The 19,309-nt window shown below is 39.3% G+C and overlaps 2 protein-coding genes across 2 annotated transcripts in view; one reads left to right on the top strand and one right to left on the bottom strand.

The window, feature by feature from the left end:
• The first annotated feature begins 6,266 nt into the window (after positions 1-6,266).
• Positions 6,267-14,076, top strand: desma (desmin a). Its single transcript, XM_042426102.1, has 10 exons — positions 6,267-6,947; positions 9,103-9,163; positions 9,422-9,517; positions 10,537-10,698; positions 10,814-10,939; positions 11,119-11,229; positions 11,590-11,699; positions 11,866-11,915; positions 12,482-12,573; positions 13,270-14,076. Exons 1-10 carry the CDS (start codon positions 6,367-6,369, stop codon positions 13,309-13,311), a joined length of 1,431 nt encoding a protein of 476 aa, XP_042282036.1. The 5' UTR covers positions 6,267-6,366; the 3' UTR covers positions 13,312-14,076.
• Positions 14,077-16,056: 1,980 nt separating this feature from the next.
• The window catches only part of tmem198a (transmembrane protein 198a), a 36,788-nt gene continuing 33,535 nt past the window's right edge, over positions 16,057-19,309 (bottom strand). Inside the window, exon 7 of the mRNA XM_042426103.1 lies at positions 16,057-19,137. Within this exon, the coding sequence (XP_042282037.1) occupies positions 18,985-19,137 (153 nt within the window). The 3' untranslated portion in view covers positions 16,057-18,984. The remainder of the gene's footprint in view (positions 19,138-19,309) is intronic.

Below are 19,309 nucleotides of genomic sequence, written 5' to 3' on the forward strand. Positions count from 1 at the left end.
ATTCAGCACTGTTGTCATATGATGTAACAGGTTAAGTTTACATGTTTAGCACCCCATCCAAGAAAAGAATAAACATGATCATAATAATAATAATTTAAAAATAAAAATAAAAAAAGGAAGTCATTCTGAACTTAAAGAAGGAGAAATACTATATCTCTGACCTCTTAGTACCATAGAAGTCTTTGAGGTCTTTTATCTGTTGCAGAGGCCTGGCTGTTAGAGAGTATTTGTAGTCAGGGCCCTGAATCATCAGCTGCAGGAAATAAGCCCATCTCAGTCAGTATCATCTATTTAATTTCTTCTTAAATCAGAGAGAATATCCTGGTTTTACTTGAGTTTTTTTTTAAATTTTACTTGAATTGTCTTTTTATTTCTGTTTTTATTTTTTTTTCTTTTATCTTACATAACTGGAATTGGTTTTATTTGTTTCATCATAAATGATTTTATATTTTGTGGAATTTAATTTGCTGCCTTGTGTGAAGCACTTTGTAACCTGGGTTTAAAAAATAAAAAGTTTTTATATCACTGGAAACTGTATACGTGTTCAGCAGACTATGAGTCCAACAAAAGACTGCCCAATGAAATTCCAGATTCTTGGCTTCGACCCTGCTATTCACACATAAACAGCATCCAGTTAATGTCAAATAATGTCATGAGGATCAGTATTGCTCGTACTCTAAATTCTTTGAGTTTTCTTGCACTGAACAGTAGTTGTGCATTGTCTTCTCATGAAATGTTGCCCATTTAACAGAAAGAATTGAGGGGCAACTTGAGTGTAATTAAACAGATAGATGCCTTTTTTTATCTAGTGTGACACATAAATGACGAGGTTTGATTTGATGTCTGCCGCCTTCTGTTCCTGACACATTGTGCTGCTGTTGGGTTTTGATATCATATATCTCCTAAGATAAATGGCAGATAGATGTGGAACAAGTTTCCTGGTAAAATATGTCTATAAAGTAGTTTCCAAGTCACACATTTGTATGTAATCACTAATGTGCAAACACAAGTACTAAACACACACACAGTCTAGTATCGCTCTTTCTTCCTCCCTCCTTTACTCTCATACTCTCATCCTTTCGTCCTTGTGTCACTCTTGTACAACAGCTCAACTAATTGGCATGTGTGTATCTGTGTTTGGTTGGTTGCTGGGCAACATGCATTCAGTGTTTATGAGGGATGAAACCAGCTGAACACCCCTCACCTATACACACTATTTAGGTCATATTAAAACATCATAGGATTTTCATCACCTTTCCCTCGGCTTTCTCTCACTATCCACTGCTATTATCACATTCTGCAGCTCAAAAACACCTGCTAGAGCTAAAAATGTAAATCTTTGACTCAATTACGTACTTTTTATTCACTTTAAGGTGAAATCATATATCAGTTGCCTTTATAGTGTTGTCCATGTCCACACTTATTTCCACATGTTTGGTGGTTAAAAAAGGACCCTCAACCATTTCCCATCATGCCAGTCTTCCTGTCATCCACATTGCTAGGCTTCTGACTGCCCCGGCATTCCACATGCCAGATGCTCCCCTCCCTTCCCAGAATAAATACTGCACGCTTAGGAAGTTGTAAATTAGTAATTAAGTTCACAGGGTTTTTCCCCAATTATGTCACATAAAATTTAATTTTAGCACAAGAAATGTACTAAAAATGATTTATATCACACTGAGTTTGAGGGGAAAAAGTCAGGATGAATGGCAGTTATAATATCTGATTGAGAAGAGGAGTGGGTTGTAAATTAATTTTAAAATCAAATAAATTTAATGAAAATGTTTTCTGACCCACTCATTTGGTCAGATTTTTAAGAATCCAGACAAAGCAATAAAAAGAGATCCATTGTATATAACATGACTTGATTAAAAATTGATTAAAAAAAATGTTCTGATGCAAAGTTGAAGAAATCACTGTGAATATTTTTATATTGTGATATTGCATCCCATCCTTATAATAGAATCGAGGCATGGAGTGGGGTTTGGCTGCTACGTACTGTTGATATTTTCAGACGTGGTGCGTGCATGTGTCTGTGTCTATAACTATTTTCCCAGCAGTGATGCGGTCTGAGTGCTAATTTAAGAGTGTTTTTTCTAGGCTACAGGTCAGATGTTGCTTCTGTGTGTGGGGTTGCTAAGCAACTCATAGGTAGCACATTTTCTGCTCTGTGCTGATGATGTGCTCTCCAGCTGGAAGTCTCCTTGGGAAACTCCAGGATGACAGCCCCCGTCATATCAGCAGATAATGCAGTCTAAGTTACATACTGTTCATATCAGGTCATTTCGCATCATCTGTGACAGTGAGAAGCCCTTACGTCATTTCTGGTGTATGTGTGTAGTGTCTTGGGAAATCGTCTGGAGTAACACTTTGAGTGGTTGACTCTAAAACTCATAGCTAAAACTAGTGAGGTCATCATTGTTAGAGTGGCATATGATAAATATGTATCTCATGTTTACTAATGTCAACATTTGAATATGTTGTGCCTATCTTTCTTTAGTCAAATCCTATTTTCATTTAATGTTTGATATTTAAGCTCGTCAGCAGTTATATTTATCTCCAGGGCATGCCAGAAAAAGCAGCATCATTATTCTTATTTTTGTGAAGCATGTCAAGCTCTGTCTTCAGTCTCATGATCCTTTGGGAAAGTGACTGGACAACAGAGTTCAAACAGGAAAGCTATAAATAGAGCTGACACCACTGGCAGCTGACACACACACGCTGCTCTTTGAAACACAAATACATGCTTGACCACACAAGACGACCTGCTCGAACTCCACCCCCGCACGCAACACATACACATGGACACTCATACAGTATGCTAACAAATTGTTTCTCATTTGATGCCAGTAAGAAATGTTATAGGTCAAAGGGTTTGAAAATAAATGTGGTTGAAATTGCAGAAGACCCCAAATCTTCCTCTACATGCTAAAGAAGTGTGTGACAGAGAGAGAAGCATCTTCTAATATGTGTTTGGACACAACAATTAAAAATTTGAATGCTCCAGTTGCAGGCCTCTTTTCTTTGCAGTCAAAAATAATGTCAACATGCTACACCATACGGAATGACGACAAAGTAAACAAACTGCTGTCGCTACAAGTCATAGTCAGAAAGCGTGTTGCTAAGAGGGATTTCTGCAGCTAAATAGCTACCTAGCCAGCTAACTGACGTTAGCGGCGCACTTTTCCCCTGTGAATGTTTGTTTGTTGGCTCGTTCAACAAGCTAAGTTGCAGGACAAGATGTGTGTTCATACTAAGTTAGATAAGAAGGAGACTGTAACAGTAATGCTAATGTGGGTTGTTGTTCAGTGTGTGGCTCTTGTGTTGTGTAGCAGGATGCTGTCAGGCTCAGTGTGACCGTCTGCTCTGCTCTATGATAAAACGCCACATAAACACTTTATGCAAGATTTGATTTGCTTATCGAAATGAGGTCTCCAGCTGTAAGCGGATGGCAGAACCGTATTTCCTCAAAATGATGTTAAACTATGGGGCACAATCACAAAATCAAGAATTTAAAATATGAATTTCTGTTTTGATTTTTGATTTTTTTTTTCTCAAAGGAGAACACAGGATAAGTGATAGTTAAGTAGACACCGTATGCTGGACTAGATAATAAAAAGGCAGTTTAATTTCAGTTGGACCTCAAATGTATAAAATGTTCAGGAAGCATTTTAAAAGTGTGCTATGACTTGCGTCAGACTCACAATAGGGGCGTCAATTTCCTGTGCCAGACTGAAAAATAGCAACAGAAGAATGGTCACAAAAATGGGGACAGGCTTAGATGGGATGGACGCAGCTATACAGGTTGTTGTAAGCCAATTTACGTAAAAGATGAATTGGCCTTTTTCTCCATGTGACATGAAAAGTGGACTGAGTGAACTGGTCTTAGCAAAGGCTACTGGATCTGTGTAATAATTTTGTCAATGAAAATGACATTGACCAGATGGATTTGTCAGTCACTGCTGATTAGGGCAACATGCTGCTAACATTAACAAAGAGGCATGAAAATGATGTGGCAATTCAGTCCGATTAGCAGGCAAATGTTATGCTTCTATTCAGCTCTCGGAGGAATAGTTAGCATCTCACAAAAGTACAGTCATCATCATCGCTGTCATTATTATCACTATCATTACCATCAACACATTCGCATATTGGGTCCTGGGACACATGGCAGGACAGAGATGTCCCTTTCAGCTGCAGCTTGGCTGTCTGACATGAGCAATGTATCTCAGTCATAGACCAACAGCATTCATTCTTCTTTCTAGGAGAAAGGACTACTGACATTAAGTGGTTATGCATTAACCATAACCACTTAATGTTTATCCCTAACCCTTTCCCTAACCTTAAACCTAATCTTTACTTTTGATAATAAAGTAAGTAATGTTACTTTTGTTAACATCAAATATCAAATATATAATGTGAGAAGGCCGCCTTTAGTGATGAACCATCAGCCAACTCTAGGTAACTGTTTTGATGTTACTGCCCCACACTTTTCCTGTGAGGTTTGAATCTGAGCTGATCCCATTTCCAGCAGCAGGCAGCCATTTTCCCCCAAACAAACTTTATTTTACTCAACTCTATGCTTGCTGCCCAGCACCAAACAACAGACAAAGTTAGTGTGCATTTAGAAAGCTAAGTTAGATAGGTGACCAAAATAGACCAAAATATTTGACTTACATTCAACTGGTTACCAAAATTATATGTCAGGGCTGTGTGTCTGTCAACTTGTTGTGGAGTTCTTTTTTCGCCCTAGTGGCCAAAACTGAATTAATGCAGCTTTACCGTGGTGATAATACTACCCTTAGCTCAAAAATTGATGGCTTAATTTGTGGATTTTTGTGTCCAGGCTGGAAGTGAGCCCCTATATATACTGTTAATTCATATACAGTATCATAAATTTAACTAACATTTAACCAGACAGGGCATGAGTAATTGTATACTGACTCATGTTGTGTGAGAATCCAGTGGAGAGCCATCATGACAAAATGGAGTGTGACCTTCCTGGCAGCAGCTCTATCAGTCAAAGCATACCGCTACTTATGTAATCAAGGGTAAATATATAACTCTATTATACCTCTATAGCTACTGACAGGGAAAATATATATAAATCATATGGTGCAGTATCAAGACACTGTGTCATATGTCAATAAGGTGAGATTGTGTATCTCTACAGATCAATAAAGTTGCAAAAAACTGAATAGTATGCATTGGCTATTTCAAACATGTGAAGCTATTTCAGACCCTTGTTCCCCTGTAGATACTTTCCCCCCTTAATCTGGTATACAGATAGTGTTTATGAAACAAATTGTCTCTATAACAACCTCCCATAAATGAGTTACAGCTCACAAGTGCCCAGACTCACTGACTGACTTTACTCACACACTCAATCATGTATCCATCCAGGAACACACACATACACACAGAAGGCCACCGCCCTTTCCAGCAGTTGAAACCAGACCCCTTCGACAGCTGAATCAAGGGCTGGCAACAGGCGGGACAGGGGGGAGGTGAAGGGGGGGCAGGAGAAACGATGAGTGGCTGCAGAGGGGGAGGAGATGCAGAGGATAAGCCTGGAGAATAATGGATTATGTATCAAGAGTGCAATAAACTAATAACAAAATGTAATTTATTAAGTAATGTTTTACTAAAAACCAATCACCTCACATGAGGGATCTTTTTTTACAAGGCCAAAACATTTGTCAAAAACATTATTGCTCCAATCCCATTAAAAACAGCTTTAATTAACTTTATATGGATTTCAGAGGCACAATTATTACACAATTTAGATTCATTCAGAGATTGTATTACTGATTGCAAGGATAAGCAGACAGTATATAAGTAAACTAAAAGTTGTTCTTTGATGAAAGCAGACATGATGATTGTGTTCGCAACAATGTTAGCTCATTTTTCAAAAGTGCCCCTTGATATATTCTCGATACTTTAAAATAATTTATCACAGGAAATTGAAATAATTTTTTATTGCTGACATTTGATTGGCATTTCCATTGAGCTTTTCCAATCTTAATCATTGGTGAAATCTTCCAAACTGGAACCAATGCAAGTTTCAAGTTGGGGCCTCGATTGAAAATGACGACAAAGTGACTAATGAAGGAAAAATGGGGCTGAGGTACAGTGGAGGGGGTGGAGTAGGAAGTTGCGGGAATATAGATGAGGTGAATGGAGACAGAGGGAGGACGGAGAGGAGGGGTCGGGGTAGGAGTGGGTGTGGTTAATCTACAAATAGCTGCACTCAGTGCCCGGCATTTCTTCACTTAATCTCTCTCCCAGTTGCCCAGTGGGACAGTTGGGTCTCAGCATCTCCAGCAGCTCCATCAAACTACAAGCCAACCAACCAGCCAACCAGCCATGAGCAAGTCCTTCTCCTCCACAAGCCAGAGTGCCTCTTCCTACCGCCGTACCTTTGGCTCAGGCATCGGTTCATCCCCAATGTCTTCCCTCTTCACCTCTGGAGGAGGCCGCAGCTCCTCTGCTGCCAGCCATATGTCTAGCCGAGTCTACGAGGTCAAGAGCAGTGGTACGCCCTCCTACTCCAGCTACAGGATGTCTGGTGGTGCTGGAGGAGCAGGGTTCGGCTCCTCTACAGCCATGCGCACTTATGCAGGTGAGAAACTTGACTTCAACCTAGCCGATGCCATGAACCAGGACTTCCTCAACACAAGGACCAATGAGAAGGCCGAGCTTCAGCATCTCAACGACCGCTTTGCCAGCTACATCGAGAAGGTTCGTTTCCTGGAGCAGCAGAATGCGGCGCTGACCGTGGAGATTGAGAAGCTGAGGGGCCGCGAGGGGCCCGGGCGTGTGGCTGATTTGTATGAGGAGGAAATGAGGGAGCTGAGGAGGCAAATAGAGAGCCTCTCCAACCAGCGTGCCCGAGTGGAGGTGGAGAGAGACAACCTGGCTGATGACCTGCAGAAAATTAAGCTGAGGTAGGTTTAGAGGATGGATGAATGAGTTGAATGAACCATTGACGATGTGGATGAATGGATGAATAATGAAGAAGGATGGCATGAAGAACACATGCTGCTGATATGGCTTAGTTTAACAGCAAGAGTTCACAGACAACAGTTGTACTTTGACAGGGGCGAGCATGAGGCCGATGTTAACTGTTCCAGAAAGATAAACACCAACTGCATATTCTGGACACAGTCTCTGGTAGCACTTCTATAATCGGCTGGTACAACTGTCTATGAGGAGATCAGGAGAATCAGGAGTACCCAGCCTTTTTGTCGTGTGACTCTTTAAAGCAAAGCAATGTCTGCTTGTGAACCCTAGTCACAAGTTTAATATGTCTATGAGCTATGAGCAGTTTAACCAAAGAGTGATGTTTACCTCTCTGATTGTTTCATTTGAATAGTAACCAACATGCAGCACCAAAAGAACTCGATTTTTGTTGTTGTGGAGAAAAGAGAAACAACAAAGTAATATGGGAGAGATTTGAGAATTGGTATACTTCAGTGAGTGTTACAGTACACCAACTTTTTTCAAAGGTGTTTTATAATTTACTCACAAGAGACATAGCAGAAGAGAAGAAAGAGAGAGAGAGAGAGACTTGCAGTCTTGTCGGAATAAAGATGAGACAGACAGACAGATTAAGTTTCAGACAGACAGACAGACAGGAAGAGAAGTCTGCAAAGGAAAACAGACAGATGAATACACACAGCTGGTTCTGTGTGTGTGCTGGTACAGAGTAAAACTAAGAGTAACAATGTATTAAAATTTTAAAAAGTCCACCAAATACAGATTGCTTGTGTGTGTGTGAGAAAGAGACAGAGAGATATGTATAGAGAGAGCTGCGTTGTGGGCGTATGTTGGAGTGGTCTATTTGTAGCTACTAGGTCAACTCTATGAATTTAGAATTTCTGTCACTGCAACAGCAAGCAGAGTCGCGAAAATTTAAGTGTATAAGCACACACGACTGCACGCACGCACACAAACACGCACATGCACACACACACACACACACACACACATACGCACAAATAGAACTTCTAATTCACACACACATCACAACCATAAACACTTTCTTTCTATCATCCCTTTCTAAATTCAAAGCACCTGCTGCTCCCACTGAGATCAAAATACACTCAGAGACCTCCTGCCTGCCAACGGTTACAATGCATGCATTCAGACACACACACAGGATGACAGCAGAATTTAATGATGCACAAACAACTAAATCCTATACTGAATACAAAAACAAATGATCTTATGAAGATCCTTTTCTCCACAAGACACGTCGCTGTACCTTTAAAAATCAGAGAGAGAGAAATCAAATGCATTCACCAAACACTCAACAGAAGCCAGAACATGATACAGGGAGGATTTTAAAGGGGAATAGTAAAGGTGAAAAGATTGTTAAAAATGTGCACTGTGGAGCAAATTAAATATCATGTACAGTAAATACAGTCCACAGGTGATAAGTGCTATCCAACTATGCTGCACAACATTAAAAAAGAAATAAAATTTACTACAAACTTAAATTTGATCACCATGCCACTTGACTCACACCTGTTGAAAGTCTACTTTTCATTGAACATTTTCCTGAATAGCTTAAATGATCATAGAACAAACCTCAGAATGAGCAGACATTATCACACAGTGACTCCTGACACCTGTGCATACATGCATTTTTTTTTTTTTTTTTTTGAATATACATCTTCCAGTTATTCAGGCTGCATAGTGAAATGCTAATTCTGGAAACAGTACCACCTGAGGGTAGACCTCTATTCCTTTCTCACCGTAACTCCTCTGACTGTATGACAGCAGCTATAACACAGCTACAGGAGTCAAAGAGCAGGTGCGTGCGCGTGTGTGTGTGTACTCTTACATGTAAGAAGTCAGACTGTGATGTGTCATTGCCCAGTCAGTTTTATTCTTGTAAATTTACCACCAGCCAAAAACAACAGAGAGCAGAAGGCTGGAGGAATGAGAAGTGGTAACTAGTTTATCTGTCTAGTAATTGGTCCCTGGGAAACAGGCCATAATCTCAAACACTCAAAAGTTGTTGTGATTGTATTGTCTTATATATCAACTCTTTCAACTTTTTGTTTTTTTTTCCTCTCTGTCTGTTGTTGTCTCCAGACTGCAGGAGGAGATTCACCAGAAGGAAGAGGCAGAGAACAACCTGTCCGCCTTCAGAGCCGTATGTCTTCTATTTCTTTAAAAGCCTAATAGCTTTCTTTACATCTCACTAGAGTCACTTTCTCCTCAAAGCATGAAGTAAAAAGTAATACTTTCCTTCAGTCCCATTCTCCTTTGGTAGCACCCAATCTTATACTTATCCAACTTTCCCTCTTGTCACTAACCATTTTCTTCCTCTCAATTTCCTGTTCTCGCTGCACCTTTTTACCTCTCCTGTAGCATGTCGCTATAATTTGTCATTTTTGTGTTTTTTATCCAGGATGTTGACAATGCCACTCTGGCCAGGCTGGACCTGGAGAGACGCATTGAGAGTCTGCAAGAAGAAATTGCCTTCCTCAAGAAGATCCATGAAGAGGTTAGTTGATCAGTCTATAAAATCTGTCTCAGTCTGTCTGGCTGAAATGAGGCCACTACACCTACAGTACATCTGTGTACTATGTATGTCAGTAAGGTGGTGTGTACTGTATCATATATCAGCTCGGTGTTAAGTAATACTGTAATATCAGATATATCTGAGCCTCTGTAGGCATGCAGCTCTTCAGGGGATCAAATATTTCACACTTAAACACACCCACTGATATTAAAACATGTTTATCATGAATATTTACACATTATGCATATTTATGCTCACTCTATTTTTATATCTCTTTCCCTCTATATAAAATAACATTTTATGCATTTAGATGCAAAGCAGTAAGAAACATTTGTGCACATTCACTCACAGACATCAAAGGACATACTGAGCCACATGCTCAGACACATATCAGCGCACTCGAGGTCCCTTCCTGTCATTTTGTCTCTTCTGCCTCAACTATGACCTCTCAGAAATGCTGAACTGCTGATTGGTTGAAGAGAGCATGTCAGCTGCTGTGTGTGTTTAAGAGAGAGAGAGAGAAAGAGTATGTGCATGTGAACAGATGCAAAGTTATTTATATCTTTTGGTTAGACCAGAAGACAGCTGAGGGGGACCAAAGCTTACCAATTTGAAACTTCTAGTTTTACAGTGCTAAATCAGCCCAGTGTGTTTCTGGATTTCTAAAAAAACTTGAATAGTATTGTATTGTGACACCACTGAGAGGATTTATACTGTAATTGGACATTTTTTAAATTCTTCTGTACAACATATATAGATAAATGTCCTGATTTTATTGATTTATATATATATAAATATATATATATGTATTGTAACTCTTTCCCTACATGAGCTACAATATCAACTTGTGATTATTTTCTCATTAGTTGTTAATGAGAACTTTTTTGCCCTAACCCTAACCCTCAAAACATCATTAATTTCATCTTTCTAACATCCTTGTTATAATTTTGATGATTTTGTTTGTTTAAAATGATTTTCTTTGCTCTCCTGTCACCTTGCAGGAGATCCGTGAGCTGCAGAGCCAGATGCAGGACACTCAGGTGCAGGTCCAGATGGACATGTCTAAACCTGACCTGACTGCTGCTCTGAGAGATATCCGCATGCAGTATGAGGGCATCGCTGCCAAGAACATTGCAGAGGCTGAAGACTGGTACAAGTCTAAGGTAGGGTGGGAGCACACACACGCACACACATGTACACACACACACACACAAACACAAACACACTTGGTTTCCTTTAGCTGTTTCCCTGCTAAATCCTCTTACCCTCTCTCCTCAGGTCTCTGATCTGAACCAGGCTGTGAACAAGAACAATGATGCACTGCGTCAGGCCAAACAGGAGAGCATGGAGTACAGGCACCAGATCCAGTCCTACACCTGTGAGATCGACTCACTCAAGGGCACTGTGAGTATTGGCTGCTGCGTCTCTCAGTTTATTTGTGTCTTTATCATATGTGCTTCATCATATTTCCTCTTGCTGGTTCATACCATGGTATCATGTAGCCATTTTGTCCCTATTTCTATTGCTTTCATTCATTTTTAGACATTTAGACATTTAAACTTCTCACCTGTGTCCCCTTGTAGAATGAGTCTCTGCTCCGCCAGATGAGAGATATGGAGGATCGCATGACTCGTGAGGCTTCTGGTTACCAGGATACCATCACACGGCTGGAGGAAGACATCGCCAAGATGAAGGCAATTACCTTAGATATTTTGCACTGTCTCGTTAGTCGATTAATCCACTGTATACTATAGGATGTAGCATCAAACTGGATTCAAGATTTCATTCATTTTAGAGATGATCATTGAGTCAAACTCACAGATTCCCCATATTTTAGTTTTCCACTTCATCACTGGTTACAATGATTAATCTGGCAACATCTGTAGACAGTAAACTTTAGTGCAACTGAAACCTGGTATGAGCATACTGTCTGTCACAAATCATAAATATTTAACAGGTTTTCTTCACATTTATTGAAGTTGTTTCAGTTGACTTTATGTTTGGTGAGAAGTTTATTTGAACAGACCAATAACTTTTTTTGTATTAATTTACAGGACGACATGGCCCGTCACCTGAGGGAGTACCAGGACCTGCTCAATGTTAAGATGGCCCTTGATATTGAAATTGCCACTTACCGCAAGCTGCTGGAGGGAGAGGAGAGCAGGTGTGTGTTTGCTTCTTTTCATTTGGATGTTGGTAAAAGACAGTCAGCAATCCCAAACTGTTTGTGTTACAGCTATTAATTTTTTTGAGGTGTGAAATTTGTATTTTAGTGTATATTTCTCTCTTGTTACTTAGTTGTAACATTTCATTATGTGTTTGTATTGCAGGATCACCACCAATGTGCCTGCCCAGTCTGCTTATTCTATTGGATTCAGAGGTAGGAGAAACAGTGCACATTCTTCCCTTCACACAAAAATACTCATAAAATGCATTTTACATTCCAGATGGGTCAGTGAGGGGATAAAAAAAGACTAATTATAGCCCATGACTGTATATGGCAGGCACTATTTTGAGGCCATGACATGTTGCATAAATGCAGTGACACATTCTGGCCACTGTGTGGGGATATATGACATGTCAAAACTTCTCTGATTCACAGAAGCAATCATCAAGAAGCCACACATCAATAATTACACAATTTACTCCATTCACTTGATGTATTAACAGTCCAACTGTGCAATTAATCTCTTTTGTGGCGTCTTAAATGAAAACAATGAGCAGTAATTGAAGATGATGTATTAGGTACAGCCATGATTCATTACTGCTTTTGATTAAATAAGTTTGAGTAGCATTTCCCAGCTGTTTCATGGCTGCTCCTCAGTATGCAAGGTGTTCAAATTCAATTAACCATCTAAGAGCAATACCAGATTAATATCAACGTCTTTAAACTAAATGAACTTTGTCTAGAAAAACTGAATGTATGGGTTTATGAAATTCTTACAGAGACGAGTCCTGAGTCCCAGCACCAGCGCTCCTCAGAGGTTCACTCCAAGAAGACTGTTCTCATCAAGACCATCGAGACCCGCGATGGAGAGGTTTGAGCGCACACACACGCGCACACACGCACACACACACACATACACACACACACACACACACACACACTAGACTTTCAGCATGTACCTCACATACAAAGATGCCCATGTACACAAACACTTATCAAGCACGCATTTAGTCTAATATACTGTAACAGAATTTTGGTATTTATAATTTTTCCACTGAATCTTGACTTGTCATATTCTTATGCAGATGAAGTATTCTATGAACCAGGGCGCTAGTGCCCAGTGTGTAAGTCTGGTTCCAAAATCCCATCCACCTTTTTATCATCTGTTCACAATTGAAGCTTGAAACAAACTACTTTGATTTACTCTCCACCTTTGTATATCCATATCTAAAATAGTCTAAAATTTAGATGTGCCTGCAACAACATTTCTAGTCTCTAACTGATCCCTGAAATCTTATAGTTTGCATCGACCCTGTATAGACACTGGTAAACAAGTTGCAACACCCCACACTGGCTTCTGTAAACAAGCAGTTTTCCTGTCAATGGCTACTGTTCTCCCCCTGCACAGCACCTCACTCCCAACAATGACAGACATCAGGCCTCACTGTTGCACTGTTGATGGAAAATATTATCTGTAACACACACTGTCCTTAACAAGTAGACAATAAAGATGTTTTTTTTTTACTTCCTACAAAGTCATTTACAATATCTCTTTTCTCCTTCTCAGGTTGTCAGTGAGTCTACACAGCACCAGCAAGACATCATGTAAACAGGAGGAGGCGACATGAGACAGTTCATTGAATAAATGAATAAAAAATACTTCTAAAATTGACACTTTCCTACCACTACTACAGTAAAGCGAACTGAGCATATTTTTAGATACAGAATGCTGACAGTTCCAGCTGATTTAAATGGAAAACATAACATCAAGTGAATGCAATCAGTATACATTTTTACACAATGTATAAATTATAGTACTAAAACATGATAGATGCAGTATGGAGGCACAATGCACTTCCTTTGGCCTGGTTCAAAATAAAGGGCATTCCAGGAATTATCCTCTTTTTGTGTTACTTCTCTCAAAAACATCAGGACTTGTTAGTGATTTCTTGTCTGCAAAAGTACTTCAAAGGCAAGAGAAGAGATTCAAATGAACAACAAGGCTTCAGTGTTGCCATAGTGGTCCAGCATCCACAGGAAAGCTTAACATGTCAATGGGCCTGAAAAACCGTGGTCAAAAGTGATATTATAAGGGGAACCTTGCACATATTCCAAGTTTTGTTTGTGCAAATGTACTTGATAAAGGATGGCTTATATCTGTGTAACTGATTAAAGGAAAGTGGGGAGGGTGGTCATAAAGGTTTGAAAAATGCCAGAAACATCAGCTCTAAAAAATAATGACTAAGTCATGTTTGACCCTTTGAGCTCAGTCATGAGCTGATGTTTAATTGTATGTGTATAGGAGGTGACCATGTTATGCTGCTTCACTATGCCTAAAAAGTAAAATAAAGACATTTGTTATCACCATTTATCACCCAAGAGTCCGCCAGATTCTTACTGTTTTTTAATTGAAAGAAAAATATTTTTTTCATAGCACATACTCAGCTATGCTTTTTCAGTTGTTCCCTTATGAACTGTTTCTAACCACTGCATTCATCATCTGGTGTGGGCTGTGTTAGCTTTCTACAAATGATACAAGCTTTCCCAATCAAGCATAACTCTTTTCTGTTAACATTTAATTCTCTTTAGAAAATAGCCCTGTTCAAATTATCAGTATAACAGGACTGGTCTTGGTGCAGGGAAAAGTGAACAATGGCTTGTTAATGAGCTGGCCCCACTGGTGCTTTGTTTCCTACAGAAAGCAGATTAGTACGGCAACAAGAATTATAGTCTGTGCGGTTTGTGTCTGAAGTCACTGGACTGAAAATGTCAGCAGAGATAAGAAGTGGGGGAGTGAAGGAGGAGAGAGAAAAGAAAGATATACTGAAAGCAGACAATAAATGAGACCGAGAGGGTGGTGCAGAGAGAAAACAAAAAAAAAGAGGGAGTACAAATGTAATGAAAAGGTTATTCAGAGATATGGGGAAAAGGAAACAAGAGGATGGTTTGGACAGAGATAATTAGGGAGAATAAAGAAAGAAGAAAAGAGCAAGAGAATGAAAGTTATTTTACTGCTGTTCCAGTAATTAGTGGAGGAACTTTCACTATTTCTTCAGAACAGTTTTCAACTGCAACAGCTTCAATCATTACACGTCAATAAAAAAGGGTAACATGTTTTCTTTGAATGAAGCCAGCTTATCTCTGAGACCTCTCTTCTATCAGCTGGTGTAAGTACATGTTGACAGCATTCAGGTGTAAATAAAACACCAACTGTTATGTATGGTTACTTTTTCTGTGCTGCTTAAGGCATTTTAAAAAGCGATTTAAAGAAGACACTTCTTATAGCATTTGACAGACTGTATAACAACACATATCATTTGTTGTTACATAACTGCTGCACTGTACAGTAGTTGTGTTGCTAAGCTGTAAAGCAAATACAGCCTGAACCTACTGTCAGACCACATCACAGCATCTGTGAAATATAAGTGGAAGAAAAACTTCATGAACTCATCCAGCCAAGGAGATGCTACAGTTTTTTTATGCATGTTATGCTGTCAAATCCTTTCCGTTCTTTATGATGGCTGACATCCTCAGAGCAATAAGAAGCAATGCATGAATAAGGAATTGCATTATACCTTATATTACTGGCATAAACATTATAGAGTATCTGCTTTTATTGTGGTATCTAATTGGTTTTAGTATAGCTGACCACTTAAAACACACCTTATGTAAGTCTGTGAACTGTGACAGTCATGTAAAATGTTTGTGTGTGTGTGCTTCTGAGAAATGTAGAAACAACAAGACTGTTAGATTGTAGAATCACAATGTTTATCATATTTTAGGTCCATATAAATTCATGCTTAATAATAATAATAATAATAATAATAATAATAATAATAATAATAATAATAATAATAATAACCAGGTGATTTGTACAAATTTAAACAGGGTGGTAGGTAGGTGAATCAATGTCTCTTCCGAGAGAGCAGAGCAATTACAGTACTGAATTACTGATGATCGCTGATGATGAGTCGAGGCTCAGTTTGTCTGCTGATTTTCAACATGAAATGAGAATGACACAAGTGCATCCACCACCCAGCCAAATGAAACCAACTGGACATACAGTAGTAACACAATATAAAACGGGTCTACTCCATTAGAAAATAATCAACTGGATAAATTACAGATGCCGTCATGGTGTAAACATGAAAACAGAGTCAAAGATTTGTACATTTAAAAATTATTTACAGGTCAGTATCTACAATAAAAGTGTTTCCCCAACATATATTCAGCAGTGATGGGCAATCAGAGAAAACAAAAATAAAAATCAAACAAGTTAATAAAAAGAATTGACAATTTGACAATAATAATAGTTAATTTTGCCCTCAAGTTACAAACAAGAAAGGGGCCAATGTTTAGAAGTAACATTGTCTTCATTTTTTTATTTTTTTTTCGTTAACGAAAAAACAGTATTGATGTTACTACAACTGCACTACAGTAAAACTACAAAAGGGAACGGAAAACAGGACTGAAGTGTAAGCAAAACCAAAATAACACTTGAACAGCCACAACTGCAAAGATTATTGGAGTAACACTGATACAGCAGAACAGAAGGTGACTTTGCGTAATACACTACAATAAGGAAGAGGGAAATGATTCAAATGCCTTTTCAAAGCCCTTTTTCCTGGACAGTGTAAACAGAGAGCAGAGCTAAGAAGAGAAGAGAAGAGAAGAGAAGAGAAGAGAAGAGAAGAGAAGAGAAGAGAAGAGAAGAGAAGAGAAGAGAAGAGAAGAGTTGAGTCTTTGCTGGTTTCACTTTGGATCTCAGCAAGAGTCAGTTGGACCTACTCACTGTGGCTGAAGGTTACGGTTGGTCCTTAGAAAGATTCACTGACGTTGTACAATAAATGTGTTATTGAAAAAGTGCACTGAGGTCACTGAAAACAATGAGATTATGATACTCCCCTTTCGCAAACTGCTGATATTGAAGCACATCGTACTTCAGATTGGTGTCCTTACTCAACTTTGACTTCATTCAGTCGATACGGAATGTGTTTTGTGAACTCTGGGACGAACTAAGCTGGAAATCGGAGAGATTTACACATGACAACAGTGACACACTGGCACATTGAAAACAGTTACAAAAGGATTCTCATGCATTAAGGAGAAATGACCGGTCCTCCAGTGCCATCACACAAAGAATTGCGAGGCTGAGTCAAGCACCGCTTGAGTATTTAGTAGCACTTTAGTATTTACGTACAGTAGAATCCTGTTATCTAATACTCAGCAGCTACAAAAGTGCATAAAGCACAATATCCAAATGGATATACTGGTACTTTGTTGAGAAATCACTTCTGTATTTCACATTTGTGGCTCTTTACAGTAAAATTCAATCTAAATGGAAACTGTGAAGTGGTTGTGTAGGTGTTCATGGTAAAAAAAACAAAAAAACAAAAAAAAGATATCTGTGTCTCAATTCAAAAGAGGTTAACATAAAAACAAAAATAAGCCTGCTGTTCTTTGGGTGTTCAGTACAACAATATCCATGTTAGGGTCACATTTGAGTTTTCAAAGCAAAGGCATGTACACATCAACATACACACACAGGAAGTCTAGAAAATGTCCAGTAGTAAACATTAGAGGGCGCCATTTGCAAATGCTTTCATCTTCTCCCTCTAGCTCATTATTAATAGAGGATCATCTTAGTCATATTAATCCTCCTTCTTACCGTCATCAAACACTTTAGCCAAACTAAGAGATTTACATTGTTAACCAGACCAATATATTGGCAAAAAAGAGGAAAACAACATTGCATTACCTTTTACATACATTGAAATGAATCCCCCTCACTTTGGCCACTATTTGGTACAATCCATCCACTTGCCATAGGGCTCATGTGTCCACTCACACACACACACACAAACACACAGTATATTTATTCATGTAGTGTCCTCTCATAGCTCTCAAGCAGATTTCATGACAGTCACATTCTTGGGTGACCAGTATTAGACAGCAGTTACTTGTCTTTGTGCCTAAAACAGCTGACAAATTCTTTAAAGGTAGGTTGTTTTTAGGATAAGAAGCGGAAAAGAGATATGAGAGCACTTAGAAACAAATGGAATTACATACAGTAGCTTACAAAAATGTTTTAAAAGGAAAGAAGAGGGAAGGTATGGATGTGTATCTCCTGCTCAGGTCCGTTGGTAAAATAGTTGGCGTTTGAGGACACAAGGAAAATGATGAGATGTAAACATATTCCCCTTGCAAAATGGCAACAATGTAGGCAATGGTGTATTCATAAGTGCAATTAAACAAAAGTGATCTTCAGTGTGGAGAAGAAACTGACGTGAAGAATTTCACACCTACGGTAAGACCAGTCCCCGTTCAGCATTTTGAAGCAGCAGAGGACTGGATTCACAGGCTGTCAGTGAAGATAACGGAGCTGACTTAATGAACACCTCGCTTTACACAGTGACCCTTCAAAGGAGAAAACAATGAAGAATGTTGTTTTCATTTTCCTCTGAGCACTCTTAATAGAATCCTTGAGGCAAACTGTTTCCCCATTTAATTACCTTCAAAGTAAAGAAACTGTTGAAGGTTTATTAACAGTGGTGTTAGCTTGACTCAGTGAAGGCCAAGCGATGCATTTTGGTCTCACATGGTAAAGCCCTATTGTGGAAAAGGGAGTGTTGATTATTTTTTTCCACACTGGAAATGACTTATTATGGCTTAAAGCTACCAAATAATATTTAAATCAAATGTTCAACAGTATTATTTCAATTAACTCTGCAATAGACAGTCCATTTCCAGTGTCCCTCAGATAAGTACAGTAACAGAAGAGGTTTGTACTTGCACCATCCAAAAAAGAGGTTCTGTTCCTGTCTTTGTTTTTAAGATTTGTCTTGGGGAATTTTTGCCTTTATTGGACAGTTGATAGTGACAGGGAGACAAGAAACAAGGGGAGAGAAAGGGGTACAACATGCAACAAAGGTCCTCAGCCAGAGTCAAATGAGGGAGGTTGTGTCTATGTGTGCTGTAACCATTTGGCTACCAGCACGCTCCAGTTCCAGTGTCTTTACCTTCAAAAACAACAAAACAGGAGCAAACTGGCCAAACAAATATCACCTTTAACAGGTCTGAGAGGGGGAAAACCAGTGTGGGACTTATACCATTAGTCATACCACCTTTGGGACATACTCCTCCTTCCTGTAGGGTTAATAGGCAGTTGATTAGGTTGGCACGCTAAGGTGAGTTTCTCTATCCCCGACTGTGGCAAAGAGGAGGAAGTAGCCTTGTGTGATTGTGTGTGCGGAGGGGTTATGCGTCTGTGCATTTTGCTGTTTCAGATGCGCACTGGGGGTCCGCTGGGGGCCGTGAGGGGCACTTGCGAGCCGCAGTCATAGTCGAGCTCGGCCATCCGGGAGCGGCTCATCATTCGACTGTGGGAGTATGCTCGTCTGTCCGTCTGTCTGTCCCTGAAACTCCTAATGTAGCTCTGTGGACAGACAGACAATACAGTGTTGGAATAGGAATATAGTATACAGACATAATGTAATATATACAACATAATGACAATTAACTGCACTGCAAGACTCCAGGAGGTCACTGCTCCCAACAAAGAAATAGTCCTGGACACAACACCGGTAAAATCCTGGTAGGCGGATTTT

This window comes from Thunnus maccoyii, chromosome 11, assembly GCF_910596095.1.
Source record: "Thunnus maccoyii chromosome 11, fThuMac1.1, whole genome shotgun sequence".
Classification (NCBI taxonomy): domain Eukaryota; kingdom Metazoa; phylum Chordata; class Actinopteri; order Scombriformes; family Scombridae; genus Thunnus; species Thunnus maccoyii.